The sequence below is a fragment of the Nansenia antarctica genome (assembly GCF_963989245.1).
Source record: "Nansenia antarctica genome assembly, chromosome: 11".
In the NCBI taxonomy this organism is placed as follows: domain Eukaryota; kingdom Metazoa; phylum Chordata; class Actinopteri; order Argentiniformes; family Microstomatidae; genus Nansenia; species Nansenia antarctica.
In genome coordinates this window covers 10,693,622-10,712,274 of record NC_137681.1, presented here as the reverse complement: position 1 = coordinate 10,712,274, position 18,653 = coordinate 10,693,622, and the positions used below count along the sequence as shown (strand labels likewise).

Here is an 18,653-nt window from a genome sequence, read left to right as displayed (position 1 = left end):
CACCAATAGGGCACGTCCTCTCATTTTCACCACTCAAAAGGGCACTTAAGAGAGACGTTTTTCAACCGTGGGGGCACCAGGAGGGCCGGTCGCCCCCCCTGAGTCCGCCAGTGGCTTGAGGCTTGCTGAGAGGATGCCTGATCTCAGTGGCACTGAACAGTGAGCCTTTTACATGTTGAGGAAGGACAAGTTGCTTTGATGCCAATTGCCCTGTGTTTTATATGAACATTGCCCTTGCTCAGGTTAGAATTCTCGGCTGATCATGTCAACAGTAGCACATCAATCCAGCAGGAAATGCATTTAGTGACAACCTAAAACAGTCATATTTCCAGACTTTAAGTGGTCAAATTTCAAGATGGGCCAACATCCTGTCAACCTCTGTGGTGTAGATCTCCATGGCTCAATCCCAGATAAATGGAAAAGATAGGCAGTGAACACATCAGGAAGTAAATGGTCCGTATCAATTTAATTCAAGATTGAGGCATAGGCAGTGCCCTCCATAATAATACCTTCATTTGTGAACCTGTTTTATAAACAAGGTTACAAAGTGCTATTAAAAGAGAGATCATAGAAAGTATAAGTACAATTCCAAACGAAGAAAAACGTTGAAATAAAAGAATCAAAAACAGACATTACATTTTAAACAGACATTACTCAATAATACATTTAAATAAATGAACGATTAAATGCAAGTTTAAAGACATGTATCTGCAGTGAGGCCAGGAGATCAACTGACGAATGGGAGGCAAAAAAATTAACTGGATATCACATGGAGGAGTCTTTCCATAATGGATCCTCAGGACAATCTGATGCATCTTCTGACCAAACAAAATCCAAAATATCAAACTGCATAAGACCGATCATTTGTCATAACATCACTTGACAGCCACTCTGATGGCTTGGCCACATTAACCTCAACAGTTCAAGACCACATACCAAGTTGCCATAACACAGATGGACACCAGAGTAAATGAAAGGGAAACCCAGTTAACACAAGATTACCTAGTGCAGGACCGTGAAGGAAGAGCGTCAGCAATAAGGATTTTCAACGCCTGCTCAGTGCTTACATTATTATAGTTTGAAAAAATGACCCATATCCGATACCTGTGCTGACACTCCTAACACTTGAAACATCCCACATGCTGCTTTGGTTACCGAAAACGAAAGTAAAACAGCCGGCACTTGCAACGGACGCAAACAGAGACTAAGTATTCATCATCAATCAGCTTTTCGAAGTATGTTTAAAAAGGTCCGCAAAAATATAAATTATTTTTAATAAATTTACAATTTACAATTTAAGGCGGAAAAATGAAACGTCAAACGTCATCAAGACGCGAAGACCGTCGTATTTTCAATGACGTGCAAATCGGAATTGACCGTTTTAGATGCAAGTATATCCAGCTGCAGTCACAGGCAAACGTGACGGAATTTGAACTACTATTGTTTGTAGAGCTACCTGCCTGCTTAGATCGCAGTCGAAATGACCCATCAGATTCGTATCTGACTGAGACCGGTATGAGATTGAGGCCTGAATCGGATCCGATTCAATTTGCTTTTTACATGTACATAACCGAACTGTGCCACAAAAAAATCGGAATTGTGTCACCTCTACCTGGAGGTGTAAACACCAGTGAGGCACATGTTACCATGGAGAAATAAGTGGAGGAACTCAGGTAGTGTCTCACAGGATGAAGGGTTAAGTCAGTCATGTTAATGTATTTTTCCTATTTGGAAATAGAATGTGAGGCTTAACTACAGAAATGTAATACTCTAGATTTGAAATAAAAGTTCCTGGAGTCATAAAAACAAACCTGGACATTCCAGCATTGACAACAAAGGAGTCAAATCGAGGTAGTGGAAAGTTTTATTTACAACAAATGGCCACAATGCGATAAAAAAACAACTTCTACTCCATATGACTCATGCACACTACAGCAGTGTTTCCCAACCCTCTTCCTCTGGGCACTCCAGCCGCACCCACATATTTGATCTGTTCCACCACCAGCACCCCTGATTCAACTAATCAAGTACAAACCATAATTGATTTGTACGTGATTAGTTGAATCAGGTGTGCTGGTGGTGGAACAGATCAAATATGTGGAGCGGCTGGGGTGCCCCGAGGAGAGGGTTGGGAAACACTGCACTACAGAACAATGGACCTGAAGGTATAACAAATTCTAAAATACAAACAATTTCAAAACCTGAGGAGGTTAGGAATGTTTTGCATATGACACATTGCTACTTTACTCCATGTTATAAACCACAACAAGCTCTTTAATCCTACCAATGACAATTACAAAATAAATGAATTTAAAAACTACAACAGTAACTCAATAGTTCTGAGAAAACACATAACCCCAGCCATTCCCACCCTGCCCCCCCTCAAAAGATTAGATCTCAAAAAATTGTTCGGTTCTTTTTATGCACGCTCTCCTCGGATTCGCCTGGCCAGCTGGATGTCCTTGGGCATGATGGTAACCCTCTTGGCATGGATGGCACACAGGTTAGTGTCCTCAAACAGGCCGACAAGGTATGCCTCACTGGCTTCCTATAAGGGGACAAGAAACTATGTCAGAGAAAGCTCAAAGGAATGTCTTACACATAACCCTCTGCAATATTAGTTCTAGGGGCAACAATTACACTTAGTGTGTACCACTTCCTCTTGAATTAGCACCAATGTACACATCCAAGCCCAAGAGCACTCCAAGACAAGTAGTGTTCCAATAGCTACATTAGTTGTACATCACAATGCAATATATTGGCCACAGATTCTAATCACAAACGAGTCAGCTCACCTGAAGAGCACCGATGGCTGCACTTTGGAAGCGGAGGTCAGTCTTGAAGTCCTGGGCGATTTCCCTCACCAGACGCTGGAAGGGCAGCTTACGGATCAACAGCTCAGTGGACTTCTGGTACCGACGGATCTCACGCAGAGCAACGGTTCCGGGCCTTAAAACAATCAAGAAATATTATAATCAATGCAACAGGTTTTGGGTTAAAGCACTTAATCAGGACTGTTGCACATGCTGCCTCACAATTTATAAATGTTTTAATACAATTTACCATGAACAGCACTCCCACAAACATGAAACCATACAATTGGGGGACAATTCCCACCAATGCCAACATGTCTACACTTTTGAGCTCACGTGAAGGAGTTAACTACTGCACACCTAGGAAGATGAAGACATAATTAAAATGCAATAACATTAAGATGCAAAGTCCAGGTGATAAGAATCACCTGTATCTGTGGGGCTTCTTCACTCCGCCGGTAGAGGGCGCACTTTTCCTTGCAGCCTTGGTGGCCAGCTGCTTCCTGGGCGCCTTTCCTCCGGTGGATTTACGAGCGGTCTGCTTTGTACGAGCCATGGTTCACTGGTATTTGTCTGAAATTTGTCTGAAAATGACAATTATAGATAAAGGAATACATTTTAGATTCAGCGCAAGTTAATTTTATGTCAAGATTCCCGTGCCCCCCCCCTTAATCCGGATTATTTTGACCAAGGTCAGCCAATAACATGGACAAATTCGAATTATTAATTCCTAATATAATGGTTAATTGACATTGCACCTCACATTCACCTCAAATGTGTGAGAAACAAACAATGTCGCTAGCTTCAAAGCTAAGCTAATGGCGCCAAGAAGCTATAGCGTAGGCAACACAACGTTCAAAACAAGAGGGAAACCTCTATTCTCGTCCAAACTCTCATCAGGTAAATAGTCTCAATATCTTAAAAAATCTCCCTTTAAAAATAAACGAACACCGTAGCTTAACATTCGATTAGACACACGAGCTACAGTGAAACGGTTGCATTTTTCAATATTCTAGCTGCCTGGACACAGCGCCAGCGCCATAAGCGGATCCTGTCCAGGCTCTCTAAACAGGGTCAATGTGTAAATATAGCGTTAGCTAAATAGCAAACAAATCTAAAGAGGTGCTTTGTTTCAGACAAATCTTAGTAACAAGACTAAATCGCATTGAAAAACGACGATTTGTGTATGCCAACATAGTAACATATTACGCCACCATTACATGCGATGCAACAGACACGTTTCGTTCTTCATCTTCTTCCATGTAGCTGTTTGTAACATGGCGTCTCGCTACACCAACGACATATTTGCCATTTTGAACTGTTCTGTCCTTTCTGCGAGGGAGAACCCTACGTACAATATACTGCTGTCTGCTCGAAGTGTAGCCACAATGAAACGCGTTGAATATCACATCTACAATTACCAAACGCATAATTAATACGCGAACAACACCACTAACTAAAACATCAGACTCGTTAACCGACAAACAAGCGACTACTGTTGGCAAACAACAAAAATAGGAAAATGCTGGCCTAAGCTGGTCACACAACAGCCTGTGTAAACGAGCTAACGCTAACTAGCTAAAGCTAACTAGCTAGCTAACCGAATAAGCCTTTTTCAAATAGTAACGGCCGTGAAAATAGACTTGTATTAATAAACAATCGATATAATCAAATTAACAATAGATTTGAGACCTGCGAGAACAAACAATATTAAAAAAATAAGTTTACCAAAATGTCGTTGGTCCTTCGAGTCGTCGTTATCTCCGATGTTGGTTAAACTGTAAAGAATTGAAGACGAGCGCAGCTATTTATACTTCTTATGACGCGTCTTAGTCGAGGACCCGCCCACGAACGTTTTTCATTGGTCAAAGCAATGTCGTTATAATATACCAAGCTTTAGCATTGGCCAAACCTAAATAACGTACCAAAAAGCTAAATGTTGTTTACAAATTGAATGAATACAATATCAAACAATAATAACAGATGATATGTTTAGAAAGTTGATAGTGTAGTGATGATAGTAAAGTTATCTGAAAGAGAAATAACGAACTGTTTTCGAACACCTTCGATCGAGCGCCAAGGGGATATTCGAAGAAAAATAAACAATACATCTGCATTTTCCCTCTCATAGTGTTTGCTATTATTGATAATGTATGTATCCCACTCTATAACAGATAAAAACGAACTCTTCATAACGTCTCCCATTACAATTGTGTTTTTAGGGTAATAACTATGATATTTCAAGTGCAGGCGGAACCCAATGCGTAAGGAAACATTGCCTGGTCGGAATTAGGCATACTGTACATCTCCATTTGGGCATGCTTGACAAAATTGTCCTCGTGAAGTCCGAACAACAAATATAGATTCATTGCTTGTAATCAGTTTTCAAAGGTAAGTTAACATTAATTTAGTAGCCATAAAGGTCCTTAAAGCAGTCAATGTTCTGATCATCTGTCAAGTTAACACCTTTCACTGCAGACTTACTAGTAACAAATAACCTAATCTCTGTTCAGAAGGGCTATTATAATATTAATAAACTAACTTTTAAACTATTAATAGTATTAGTGTCACTCTACTGACACTCGTCTTCTTTGCAGCTAACTACATCTGAAACACCATTCCCAGTCCAATGTCTTTAGACCTGACTCCTGGAAACCGCCAGTGCTGAGTGGACCACTATGACAGAGCACAGGACACTAAGTATAGGTAATATAAGATTTATGGCATCATCACATCAATCTCTTGTAAATGCCTCTGTATCCTGCTGTTTCATTTGGGTGCTGAATTTGTGTCAGAAATGATCTGTGTGTCAATGGTCATGTACATATCTGTCTGTGTTTGTTATTGTTTGGAGTGTGGAGGAAAACCCCTCCAAACTTGAGTTCTTATGGTTAGTCACAATCTAGTATACTACGTATTCTGTAATCAAGAAACCAAAGTTAATTCAAAGCTAATTTTATTATTATGCCAAGTAGACAGAAACTTAATAGGATTAATAATCAGTTGATTAATTATCACAATCTTCCACAGGAGGTTGGAGCAGATATTGGGGGGAATATCTGCTCCTATATGCCTCAGGTGAATGACACTTACTGTACATAAGGTGTCACATCAAGCTAATTGAAATTCCTCTATCATTTACCATTCAACATTTAAGTCGTTTAGCAGATGCTTTTTTCCAAAGCGACTTACAATAAGTACATTTGTCTAAGTAAATCAACTATACATCAGTAAATGTAAGTAAAACGTTCGATAAGAAGAAGTGCCATCAGCCAACACAGTGCTAGAGAAAGGAGGACGACAAGTTAAGCTGTGTTTCTTATTGTCTGGAGCAGATATCCAGAAGCCCCAGCAGGTGAATGACTCAACAGCTGTCCCAGGCAACCACAGCGGAGCAGCAGAGAAACCAGGCGGCTGGAACCGTAGCGACAATTCCTTTAACTTCAACTTCTTCCCTGAGGGAATGCCACCAGCAGTAAAGGAGGAACTTGGGAAACCCCAAACTGCCCAGTCCGGAGGATCAACTTTAGGACAGGGTTCCGGTTTCGCGTTCAACTTCCAAATCCCTGCGGATACAGCAGGTGAGATGAAGGGCGAGACTGTCACACCCGCAACAGCCCCCTCAGAGGCCGCAGTTGCCCCAGGCGCCCAGAAAGATGCCAAAGGGGAAAAGCCTCAGAAGGAAACAAATGTCAGTCAAACCTCTGATGTATCCACCTCCTCTAAAGCCAAGAAGAAGAAGAAGTCAGGCCAGAAGAAGGAAGCCCCAGAGGGGACTGAAGGGCCACAGAAACATGTGACAGGCTACACAGCGACAGAGGCGGGTCATGGCGATGAGGGCACAGTGCTGGTAGGTGTCAGTGGAAGCTTTAATTGTGTGATTGAATGATTAAACAATAGTCCCAAGTGGATCCCTAGGGGGGTTGGATCGGTGTAAACAATATGGTAAAAACCATATGGTGAAAACCATACCAATCACAGTATTGTTTACACCGATCCAATCCTTTCAGGTCTACACAAGTGCATCAGGGTTAGAAACTAGGGGTCCATTTAGGATTCAGGGACACAGAGTTTGAGATTCTAGACTAGGGGCAGGTTTCCTGGACCTAAATTAAACCTAGTCCTTGACTTAACATTCTCATTAAATTTGTTTTTCAGATTTTATCCCTTTTTTCACCCCAATTTGGTATCCAATTGAACCCAACCTAGCATCCAATTATCCCCTGCCTATTGCGTAGGATCCGCCGCACGACCCCGTGGCCGGCAGCCCCAGAGGAGACCGCCAGGCAGACTAGCTGTCTGGCTCCTCGAGCCCAGCACCGTTATTCCGGCACCCCGGGGGCGCTGTTGCGCGACGGATCCTTGTCCGGAAATAGTCCTATACCGCCCTCGGGAGCGGCTCCCTGTGTGTGCCCCGGCCATATCCGGATCTGGCGAGCTGGGATTCGATCCCAGTCCCCGGTGGGCAGCTTGCACTAGTGGCTAGTGCTTAGACCGCTACACCACCGCGGGGCTTTGACTTAACATTCTCAATGGAGAATTACCCTAAAACACTTCATCTGTGTCTGGGAAACCGCCCCTAAATGTGTGTCTGATGTAGTATGTTAGTGTATATCTGGTTGTATGTTTTCAGTCTCCAGAGCAGCAGCTGAAGAGAGAGCTGGACTGGTGCATTGAGCAGCTGGAGCTGGGCATGAGGACCCAGAAGGGAACACCAAAACAGAGTGGGTATATATATGTATGTTAATATAAAATAACTGCACACTGTTGTTTTAGAACTAGCCTAAACATATTGATTACTGTTGGGTGTTTTAATTGGGCCCACATGTTTGGAATAGTTTATGGTTGATATATAATATAACTGATAATCCAATCAGTTATTATCATCCTGTGTTGTTTTTATGTATAGAAGAGGAGGCGTCCCGTGCCTTGAGGACCCTGCGCAGCTCCAAGGCCCCCCTGGCCAAGAAGAGGCAGGTGATGAGAGTGATGTCTGGAGACTACAGGAAGAAGATGGAGGAGGAGAAGGACAAGCAGTTCAAACTCATTCAGGCTGGTGAGTAGAGAGAGACTGCTAGAAAGAGGGATTAGTAAAAAAACTAAACAAAACAAAACACTGTCATCCATTATAATGAGCCACACCTCCGACGTTTACTTCCACTAGCCTTCCCTAATGAGGGTACAGTACAACACATAGTAGTTAAACAGAAAGTGAAAGAGAATTAGTAAAGAAAACAACATGCACCTTAATCTATGGACCCCAGACTAATGATAAAACAGTTAAAGAACAGACAAGAGGCTATGGATATTAGACCAGAGAGAAGGCCGTGGTCCAGTGACGAGCGATATGGCCTGAAGAAAGACTGATGTTTAACTGTTTGACCCTAACCCATTGTTCTCTTCTCCCCTACTCACAGATATGACAGCAGTTCAGATGAAAACAGTGTCCAACTCTGCTGCTGCCAAGACATCTGTTTTTCACAGGAAAGCAGAAGGCCGAACACAGACTCTACCTCAGACAACAGACGCACAGCCACAGAGTCAACCAGAAACCTTGGAAACACAGATTATGTCTCTGAATGTGAACACAGGTGCGCAGAGCCAGGAGGACACCTCAGCGTTTGTCTTCACTCCCGCTAAGGAGGAGTTCTGCTTCAATTTCCTCTGATTTGAGAAAACTACAGGGAGGAACCTGACATTTTATTTTTTACGTCTTACGTTGTGGATTGTAGGCCTATGCATGTCATCATTTGAGTCTCAATAAAGTTATTTGTTTGATGTTGTTCGGAATTATTGTTGAATTTGATATAATGGAAATAACAGACAAACCAACTGATTTGGTCATGTAAACCTGTTGATGAATCCAATTGATCCGAGTTGCTTTTGTAAATTCATAGCCTACCACTTGCATGCTTTCATTGAAAGTCTGTTATGAAAGTCTACATTAACACAATATAAATATGGAGACAACCTTTGAAATACCACTGATTCAACAACAAATGTTTAGATTCTGGGATAATACTTTTGCTCGAAGATGAATGACTACAAATACCAGCCACCTATCAACTCCAAACACAGTTCGGACACATACACACCTACCCGGGCACATTTCACTGTAACACCAAGCAAAACAGGAGCGCAGACTGGAAGATTCGGCAACTTTGCAAAAACACCCTAGCTACAATAACCAGCTGGTACAGTAAGTTATAACATCAAAAAACTGTTTCTGAATATATGTTTTTTTTGTTCTATCAAACTGCCAGATCTTCTTGAGACTTGCTATTCACTTTCAACTCGTTAGGCTTTCCAATAAAGTTGCGTAGGGAGCTAATTGCTAACAGGCTAAGCTACAGCAAGCAAACATAGATACATGATGTTGACATTGAGCCCCAACCACAACAGTGATCGATACATTCATTGACTATCCGGAATACTTGTGTTCAACGTCGTTAGAAAGAGTTAACCTGCCACGCCCAAGTTGCGTTTACATTGATTCACTTTGATCTCCAATGACATTTCGTGAGCTTAGAATTATAAGGTTCTATCTCCGTTTAGGATAGTTCAGAGATATTGGGCCAGTTTCACAGACAAGGCTTAAGCCTAATCCTGGACTAAAAAGCATCTTCAATGGAGATTTTACATTGAAAGTGTGATTTAGTCCAGGACTAGGCTTAAGCCTTGTCTGTGAAACCGGCCCATTGAGTGTCAAAGTTTTTACATTCCATTATGTTTTGTGAGATGGAACCTTTGTATTTTATTAATTACTAACTCAAAAATGTCAATATTTTTAAAATAACACCACACAGGCATTAATAAACACCTAATGGATCAGATTATGTAAAAAACAAAATTTTGACAAAAATGGAGATACAACCTTATAATTCTAACGTCATGGTTTCACACTTTTATTGATGCAGTACTGTCTTTATCCTGTACTACTGTTGCATTTGGGGCTGCACTGCTTGCATCATCACCCTCTGGGTCACCCCGCAGAGATCACAATGTGGTCCAATCATTCCGTCATCACCCCCCGTGTATGCAGGTTCCAGCTGAGTGAGTGGAGGGGAGCAGAGGTGAGGTGAGGTGAGCCAGGATGTCGGAGTTGAGCGATGAGGCTCTGAGTGAGTCTGAGCAACTTGGTGCCAGCCTCTCTCTATGGCTGGGTGACACTCCGGTCAGACCCGAGGAACTAGACGTCCCGCTGGACCTACACACGGCCTGCTCTATCGGCCAGTATGATGTGGTAACAGAGTGCATTAAAAGGTGAGGATAGTGTTGATCTATTGATTCATCACCTGAAGTTCACCAGGGTGAATTATTACATTCATGACACTACTCCACTACTCCACTACTCCACTGTGGTCTATTCTATTTTTATTCTATTCTATTTCATTCCGTTCCATTGTGAAACGTGCGATGTCTTTCCAGAAGAGACGTTGACCTGGACAGGAAGAACGTAGGTGGCTGGACCTCTCTGATGTATGCCTCCTACATTGGCCACGACAACATCGCTAACTTGTTGCTGGAGGCGGGGGTGAACGTAAATGCCACCACCGCTAAAGGCCTCACACCTCTGATGCTGGCAGCCAGCTGTGGCAATGAGAGCATCGCGTACTTCCTCCTGCAGGTCAGACTCTCCCTCTTTTCTCACATTATCTCTATGCTTCTCTTGCCACCGATCCTGAAGATGTGGTCACAGTGCTAGTCAGTGGAGGTAGAACGGGTTCATTGTAATCATTCACATGTATGCATGACTACAATACATACACATGTAAAACACTATGGGCCGGTTTCAGAGACAAGGCTTAAGCCTAGTCCTGGACTAAATCACACTTTCAATGCAAAATCTCCATTGAAGATGTTTTTTAGTCTAGGATTAGGCTTAAGCCTTGTCTGTGAAACCGGCCCCATATGTGTAAAGTTTATACATATTGTGTTTTACATGTCTTATAACAGGGTTCCCGCGCTGGTCTTAAAAGGCCTTAAAGTCTAAAATCCAGCAATCCGATTTATATGACCTAAAAAGGTCTTACCTTTCAGTTATTCGGTCAAAGAAAATGTGGTGCTAGGATAGATATAGACCACATCTATTTACGTGGAAATTAATCAAGCTGGAACCAAAAAAATGCCACTTTGCTTCCTTTTTTGTCTGTATGGCAGTGAAATCCCTAATTTCATCACCTCGAGGATGACAAAAAGCTATCATATGGTGTCGCGATAGGTCTAAAATTCTATTCAAAGAGGTCTAAAAAAAGGTCTTAAATTTGACTTGTTGAAACTTGTAGGAACCCTGTTATAAGGACATGAAATAGACTAAATGCATATGTAAGGTTCTTAGTTGTCGGCCCTCCCCAAAGCAAGGTGCGGAGCTGGAGCTGCAGGACTGCCGAGGCTGGACGGCCCTGCTCCACTGCACCGCCACAGGCCACCAGCAGATGGCAAAGTTCCTGCTAGACAACAACGCCAATGCCAACGTCAAGTGAGTCCCCTCACTCAAACGCATACCAAAGGCTCTGTCCAGAAACAACCCCAAACCCGAGACACTTGTGCAGATCTGAAAGGGTCTGATAGGTACAAGCAAGAGATTAAAGATTCCCTCTGACCTGTCAGATAGCTTAACCCTATCCTTTCGGATATACACAAGTGTCTACGGAGGAGAGGCTTGAGATGGTTTCTAGAGAATAGCACAATAATAGTGTCTGTCTCTTCTTGTGAGATATAAGGAAGATCAGTGCTCTACAGTGAAAGTTAATTGACTTGGCATAGGCCTCGAAGGACAATGGGACATATGGAAGTTGTAATGCGACAGTTGTCCTCCCTCAGAGAACCAGCGTCCGGCTTCACTCCACTGATGGAGGCTGCTGCTTCTGGGCATGAGATCATAGTGCAGTACCTCCTCAACCACGTGAGTAGGATATTGTTAATCTTGTAAATACAGGGTCCCCACGGGTCCTTGACATCCTTGAAAGTTTGTGAATTAGCGGGAAAAAAAAAATCAAGGCCGTAAAAGTTTTTGAAAATAGACATGGGTCATTGAAAGTGCTTGAATTCCCCTCTCTCTCTCTCTCTCTCTCTCTCTCTCTCTCTCTCTCTCTCTCTCTCTCTCTCTCTAAAAAAATAATAATATATATTCCTTTATTTTTTTACGTAATTATAGTAGATAAGTCTGTATTGCTTAACTTACACAGTAACTTTACACATATTTCACAATATATTGTTTTGCTGTGCTGTGGTAGAGAAGGCAAGAGACCATCTCGTGTTCAAGCCTCTACATTCAAAAGACTCTCTTTTTAATTGTTGTCTGTGAGCAGATAGTTCCTATTGTATGAATTCTCATCTAGATCTGTCTCAAACTATGCCGTGTTGGGTCCTTGAGATTGAGGGAATTGAGTCTTGGAAGTCCTTGAAAAGTGCTTGAATTTGATGTTTCAGAAGCTGTAAATAAATGAAATGCGTTATATAAAGAATGCATTATTACTAGTATACCTGCCAGTTGTGGATGTAAGAGACTGATCTGCCGGTGTAACGGATGTAAACCTGACAAAGGAGGAATAATGCGGGTGTGGGTGTGTGTTCTCTCTTTCTCTTTCTCAGGGGGTCAAGGTAGATGAGAGGAACTCGAAAGGAGAGACAGCCCGTGCCCTGGCTATGCTGTACGGCTACACCAAGATCGCCAGCCTTATCGACAGCCGCTCTCCTAAGACCAAAGCAGGTAGAGTGAGCCGACCAGCGGAGGCCGAAATTTGAGGATGGGCTCATTGTATTGCACAGAATGGAACGAGCAATGGTATTGAATGATGAATGAATGAATGAATGAATGGTCTTTATTGTCATTGCTATAGTACAGGTACCAAACAACGAAATTTGGGAGGGGTGGCTCCCCTGGTGCTAGGAAAGAAAAAAACAAGAAAAAAAACAAGAAGGGAAAGGAGCTGGTTTACATAAATAAAGGCTATGTACACTATCCACTATACTATTCTGTACAGATAAGACGACTAGGGTTGTCATATTGCACATAGTGTTATTGCACATTAATTAAGTGTCGCAGTTTGCAGGCTTGAAATTTACACATTTGTGCCTCAGCACTACACCTGATTTTTTCAATCCAGCAGCTGCCATCAATCCGTCCAGACTGTCCAGGGCCCAGAACCTAGGTCTTTGCTGTGTTCAGGGCCTGGATGGCCCTGGGGTAGAAGCTGAGCTTCAGTCTGTTTGTCCTTGCGGCCATGGTCCTGTACCGTGGTCCTGTATTGTGTTTGATTCCATACATGACAATGAGCCCGTCCTCCTATTTCTTCCTCCACCAGCTTCCACTGCACTATAACTTGATTAGAAGTCGGGGGCAGCAAATAGTGAGCTTACATGACTTTCTCAACCCCCCCCCGCCCCCCCAGGCCACTTTGAGGACCTGAGCTCGTCTGAGGACTCTGACAGCGCCCCCCCTAGACTGAGTCGCCTGAGTCGCAGCAGCCGGGCTAAAGGGCCCAGCATCCACGACGGACCCCAAGCCATCGCCAAGTTCAGGGTGGGAGGCCCCAGCAAACACAGTGGTAGGTAGGCTCTACCGGGGTTACCTCTCTCTGTTATAAAGCCTTTAGTACTTCATACAGGGCCCTAATATGGCAAATAATGCCAAGCTGCATGATACAGCATGATGGTTTTGAGAACTGTAATTATTCAATCAGAGTTTTAGTAAACGGTCCGAGCGTTGCATAGCATGGAAACGCTAGACTCCCATTGGATTATTTCTCATTGTGTCTATCAGGAATATTAAGGTAAAGATGGCCGACTTTGCCCCAATTTGACACATTTTGCACATGCAAATCGGGTCCCACAGAGGATTATGTAACATATAGAGTCATGTTGAGTATTTATCAACCCGGTCCACAGGAGACCCTAAGCCATTCCACATATTTCCTCTTTCCATCCCCATCACTAGAACACCTGATTCATCTTGTCAACTGAGCATCAAGCACTTGGTTAGTTGAATCAGGTGTGTGGGTAGTGGAACTAAACAAATATGTGGAATGTGGCTCTGGGTCCCAGCAGACCGGGTTAAGAACTGCTACGTTAAACCTTGTGTGACATAGCTACTTACTTATTTCCATTCACTTATTAGACACTGTGACTGTTAGCATCTAATTTATTCATCCCTGTTTTGGCTTCTCATTGGTCCCTGTGTAGAGCCGGCGGTGGCGCCCCCGGGGTACGTGACGTTCCCTGACGTGGCCGCCGGGGAGCAGAGCGAGGGCATCTGTTACCGTGACGTCACGTCGCCCATCAACGAGCTGGACGGCCAGAGCAACAGCAGCCGAGGTGTGCAGGGACACGGGGCCTGTCTCCCCCTGCTCACTTAACCTAGGAAATACGGTAGAGAGCGGACATGGATGAGAGGAAGAATATAGATAGTCTGGGACCTCTCTGGTGTTCTGCTTCTGCGTATTCTTAACTAGCATCAACTTCATATCTACTCGTCTCTATCCACAGCCAATGCATTGAACGGAATAAGGAATGGTATTAAACACTTGTGTTTACGGTAATACCATTCTTCATTCCCTTCCATGCATCACAATGAGCCCGTCCTCCGATCTCTGCCTCCACCAGCCTTCCCTGCTATCCACAGCCACTATTCTCTAGCCACTGTAATCTAGGTACTGAACTACACTGAGTGTATGTTTTGCTGTTGATGGGACTAGTCCATTTCCAACCCTGTGTCTGCCTGTAGATGAGAGCCCGTTCTTTGACAACGACATGCCCACCATGAGGAGCAGCAGCAGCAGCAGCGAGGGTCTCCCCCGTGTCATTGGACTTAGCCGCGAGGGGTCGCTGGAGAGCAACGAGGTAACTCACACACACACACACACACACACACACACACTGGTCATACTGTAGGACTCAGCGACGAAAGGATCGCTGGAGACCACCGCGGTAACACATCATCATCATCATCATCATCATCATCATCATCATCTCGGGATAAGGGGCAAAAGGGGTTAATTTGTGATTCAGCACCCATCACATCACAACTGTGTTTCCAACAAGAAGTGTCGCCCCCCCACCACCACAATGACCCAGACACCACCCCTCTGTCCCCCAGGACTCGGACCAAGCCAAAGAGAGCAGCTCCCGCCGTGCCAACAAGGGCCACCACCCTAAAGGCAAGGGTCGCCACATCAGCAACGACGTGGTGCTGCAGGCGCCCGGCGGCACAGGGGATTGTGGGATACGCTCGCCTGTCGCCGGTCTCCCTCCCTCCTACGCAGGTCCCAAGGCAGGTGGCAGTGTTGGCTCACCCAACCATACATCACACCATTAGCACTGGTAGCACACTTGAGGGTCCTGCTAGTATTCTGATACCATTACTCATTCCGTTCCATGCATTATAATGAGCCTGTCCTGTGATTTCTACCTCCACCAGCCTTCCCTGATGAACATCCTCTCAGTTCTACTTTACTGAATGGGAGTGCATCGGTTTCTTACCTAACCGTTGCCCCTTTTGCTCCCTGGCCTGTTGTAGGACCTGGGAGAGTTCCTGGAGCAGATCGGCTTCTCCAAATACCTCCCCCTGCTGGAGGAACAGGATATTGACCTGAGGATCTTCCTGACCCTGACAGAGAACGACCTGAAGGAAGTGGGAATCACGTACGTCACGTTACCCCATTCTGTGTGTAATGTGTCATTCAATACAGTTTTACATTGTACATTTACACTTTTTTTTTTACATAACCCTGTGATACAGTACAGGCAGCAATAATTCACATGAATATATCCCCCACAGTGCATATTATATGTAGTACGCTGAATATATACGCTGAATTCATTTGCTCTACCCGTCTCTCCTAAGTGTACAGTTGTTCACTCCCCCTCATAGATGTAGGAGCTTTGGTTTTGTGTAGAAAAAAAAAAGCCTCTTAGACATCAAAGCCCAATGAACTCTTCCCTGGGTCTATAGAATAATAAGCCTTTTCTCTCTGGTATGAATGACTGTATGTTCTCTCCCCTGCAGGCTGTTTGGGCCCAAGCGTAAGATGACATCAGCGATCGCCCGTTGGCACAGCAGTGCCCGTCCTCCCAGTGATGCCCTGGAGCAGGCGTACGCTGACCAGCTGGAGGCTGAGATGCAGGAGATGGCCATCCAGCTGCACAAGGTAACTATGCTAAGCTAAGCTAAACCTGGCTAACACTACTGCTTTACACACCATCCAGCTACACAAGGTAACTATGCTAGGCTAAGTCTGGTTAACACTACTGTTTTACACGCCATGCAACTACGCAAGGTGACCCCTATGCCTCTCTTCTACAGTCAAGCTAGCCTTAACAATCCCTCACACACCTCCACCCCCCCTTTTTTTCCCCCTTCTCTTCTGAGAGTGAGGAGGTGAAGACAATATGGATTTGCTAACTTTAACCCATATACAGTACTGTACATCTATGCTTCAGCCACGTTATTCTTCATTTCCCTCCTCCTCCATCATCCCTTTCTTCTCTCGCTCCCCTGCTGTAGCGGTGCGAGGAGGTGGAGGGCCTGCAGGGCCAGGTGTCCCAGGAGAAGGAACTGAGGACCGTGATGGAGGGATGTCTGATGGAGGACAAGATGGCCTGGAGAAGGGTGCACACTGAGCTGGTTGACAACCACAGGTTCGTAGAAATAAAAATAAAAATAAAACTTCACACACTGAGAATACTCCAAGAACGCTTAGAATACTTTTCATATATTTCAGTCAGCGGTCTGACCTCTACTGAATGAAAAGCTGAAAAGCACTTATTAGTGAGTCTGGAATTCCCCATCCCCAGCATTCACTGAATGTTTGAAGGCATTCTTATTCCCAGAAGAGATTTTATTCCTGCGCTCTCCTATTCTACCACAGGCTAGCTCAGGACGTGAGCTCTCTGCTGGAGAAGGCGCGGGGCTGTCGCTCTGAGCTCCTGTCTCGCCTCGGCACCGAGAGCAACGGCGGCCCTCACATCACCAACGACGACAAACCGACGGGCGGTAATACCGAAGGGAAAGGTGGGTGGTCTAGAAACCAGCTGGGTGGTGCTGCTGGATTGACAGCTTGATATTCACACATTCCCCAGTGACTTGTGGCCATGGTTACTACGGCAACATTCAGTTAAAGCAAATCACAGACATGGAATAGAATGACCTTCCTCAGCTTCCAGATGCCGTTCAACAAGTGGCTGTTACTCTCCCCTCTTACTTGTCCAATAGGTGGGGAAGGCTTGAAGTCCACTAGTGTCTCTGAACTAATGACAAAGCTGGATTCCTACGAACAAACGCTGGGTAGGTAAAAATGATCACAGATTGTGTCTGTGTGTGTCTCTGTCGCCTCACTGTGTGACTCTGGTTGTTTGACCCAACCAGGGGAGACGCTCCAGACTGTCCTCCAGAGCCTGAGGAGACTGAGTGTCCCAGAGAAGGTGACAGACAGCTGGGAACAACCCTAGGAAGCACTGGTGAGTCTCTTGTCTGGGTCTGGATGTCTGACGCTATTGTTAACCACTAGCTCTATTGGCGCCTATTGCTGAAATCCCCCTCTGCCCACCTGTAGGTCTGAGAGTATCGAAGTGTATCATGGAATATAGCACATTCTCACCCAGAACAATGAGAAGGCAAGATGGAGCGATTATCGTTTACTTATATCTATCCAATCGTCTCAGATCTCCACTAGTGTGTAGAGGGAAGGGGTTAGGGGTCGATTTATTATTAAATTCAGCATATGACTGTTAATGTTAGTGAGAGGAGTGGTATATGAGTATTGTTACTTGCGTCCTATTTGCGCCGGTTGAAAATAGCCCACTGTCTTTCCCTGTGTTCCCCAGGGGGTTCTTGACTTTGCTGACGGAGGGTGAGCGTGCCACCCTAGACTATAACACACTCAACGGAGCCAGTGGAGCTTAAGTTGAGGCCTGCCTACCCTGCCAGACCAAACCAGAGAGAGATGGCTGTGGTGTGGACCAGAGCGGTCACCAGCCAGGCCGCTCTATGTGGGAACAGGCCAGTCGTCCAGGAGGTCGCCTGGGCTGGAGCAGCAGGGGACGGCCAGAGATTGGCCATTTGCAGCTTCTGCAGGTACACAACAAGCGGGCTAGAAGGACAGCTGTTCCTCACACACGCCTGTGCTACAGAACTAGAGATGTTGGACTCTTGCAGAGAGAAAGAGGGGAGAGGTGGTCGACCAACAAGACCCTTCGTTTGAGGGCCGAAGCAGTCTGACTGAGAAATATGTTGACTGTAGATTCTCAATGCAGTTATCGTCGATATATGAAACGTATGTTGTGTCGATGAATGATCGCCTGTATTTCAAAAGCAAAACTCTTTTGACATGACATTTTAATTCTTATTTCAGTTTTGTTCGTCAATGAATCAATAGTAATATTTATATTTTTTGCTAAATTATTTCTGCAATCAATCAGTCCAAGATGAAATTAAATAGGACATTCTTATATTTTAATTCTGACTTTGTTACATGATTTAAGTAGTGTTTTTGTAAATATATGTAGTCCTGCTGAATGAACATTCTAGACGTGAAACCCCATAGATAGAAACTAGTGTCCCAACAATGTCTCCATTGTGTATCAAGTGTCAGTCTCCTGTCATGTGTTAATTGTGTGCCATTATGCCATTATGCCTTTGTTCTACCCAGAATGAATAGCCTTTGTTTTGTTCTGAAACATACCACACAATCTTCTGTCAAATGTTTTTCTTTTTATGCCCATATCGTTTCAACTAAGGATTCAGTACATGTATGTGATCATCACTGAATATAGCTTTTCAAAAATGTATTTTATGTTAGTAAATGTTTAAATGTAATAATTGTGTTTTATGACATTTATATA

General features: G+C 44.1%; 3 protein-coding genes across 3 annotated transcripts; 2 read left to right on the top strand and 1 right to left on the bottom strand.

The window, feature by feature from the left end:
- Positions 1-2,047: 2,047 nt before the first annotated feature.
- On the bottom strand, positions 2,048-4,586 carry h3f3d (H3 histone, family 3D). Its single transcript, XM_080542237.1, has 4 exons — positions 4,542-4,586; positions 3,242-3,397; positions 2,796-2,949; positions 2,048-2,548 (listed from the first exon to the last, which is right to left on the bottom strand). The coding sequence occupies exons 2-4, from the start codon at positions 3,367-3,369 to the stop codon at positions 2,420-2,422; spliced, it is 411 nt and encodes a 136-aa protein (XP_080398363.1). The 5' UTR covers positions 3,370-3,397; positions 4,542-4,586; the 3' UTR covers positions 2,048-2,419.
- A 574-nt stretch (positions 4,587-5,160) lies between these two features.
- Positions 5,161-8,543, top strand: cUnh8orf33 (chromosome Un C8orf33 homolog). Its single transcript, XM_080542622.1, has 6 exons — positions 5,161-5,204; positions 5,411-5,519; positions 6,149-6,663; positions 7,447-7,537; positions 7,723-7,869; positions 8,231-8,543. Exons 2-6 carry the CDS (start codon positions 5,492-5,494, stop codon positions 8,479-8,481), a joined length of 1,032 nt encoding a protein of 343 aa, XP_080398748.1. The 5' UTR covers positions 5,161-5,204; positions 5,411-5,491; the 3' UTR covers positions 8,482-8,543.
- A 389-nt stretch (positions 8,544-8,932) lies between these two features.
- anks3 (ankyrin repeat and sterile alpha motif domain containing 3) lies at positions 8,933-18,600 on the top strand. Its single transcript, XM_080541617.1, has 17 exons — positions 8,933-9,012; positions 9,856-10,076; positions 10,242-10,440; positions 11,171-11,292; positions 11,637-11,718; positions 12,408-12,525; positions 13,208-13,363; positions 13,998-14,129; positions 14,539-14,654; positions 14,911-15,084; positions 15,331-15,455; positions 15,820-15,961; positions 16,318-16,451; positions 16,682-16,824; positions 17,026-17,097; positions 17,179-17,270; positions 17,637-18,600. The coding sequence occupies exons 2-16, from the start codon at positions 9,907-9,909 to the stop codon at positions 17,259-17,261; spliced, it is 1,968 nt and encodes a 655-aa protein (XP_080397743.1). The 5' UTR covers positions 8,933-9,012; positions 9,856-9,906; the 3' UTR covers positions 17,262-17,270; positions 17,637-18,600.
- The last annotated feature ends 53 nt before the right edge of the window (positions 18,601-18,653 follow it).

Coding starts and splice junctions, on each gene's coding strand:
- h3f3d (XM_080542237.1), bottom strand. CDS start 3,369: ATGGCTCGTACAAAGCAGACCGCTCGTAAATCCACCGGAGGAAAGGCG. Junction 2,950..3,241: donor AAGAAGCCCCACAGATACAG/GTGATTCTTATC, acceptor GATTGTTTTAAG/GCCCGGAACCGTTGCTCTGC. Junction 2,549..2,795: donor CAGCCATCGGTGCTCTTCAG/GTGAGCTGACTC, acceptor GTCCCCTTATAG/GAAGCCAGTGAGGCATACCT.
- cUnh8orf33 (XM_080542622.1), top strand. CDS start 5,492: ATGACAGAGCACAGGACACTAAGTATAG. Junction 7,538..7,722: donor GAAGGGAACACCAAAACAGA/GTGGGTATATAT, acceptor TTTTATGTATAG/AAGAGGAGGCGTCCCGTGCC. Junction 7,870..8,230: donor GTTCAAACTCATTCAGGCTG/GTGAGTAGAGAG, acceptor CCCTACTCACAG/ATATGACAGCAGTTCAGATG.
- anks3 (XM_080541617.1), top strand. CDS start 9,907: ATGTCGGAGTTGAGCGATGAGGCTCTGAGTGAGTCTGAGCAACTTGGT. Junction 15,456..15,819: donor CTGAAGGAAGTGGGAATCAC/GTACGTCACGTT, acceptor TCTCCCCTGCAG/GCTGTTTGGGCCCAAGCGTA. Junction 16,825..17,025: donor CGGTAATACCGAAGGGAAAG/GTGGGTGGTCTA, acceptor CTTGTCCAATAG/GTGGGGAAGGCTTGAAGTCC.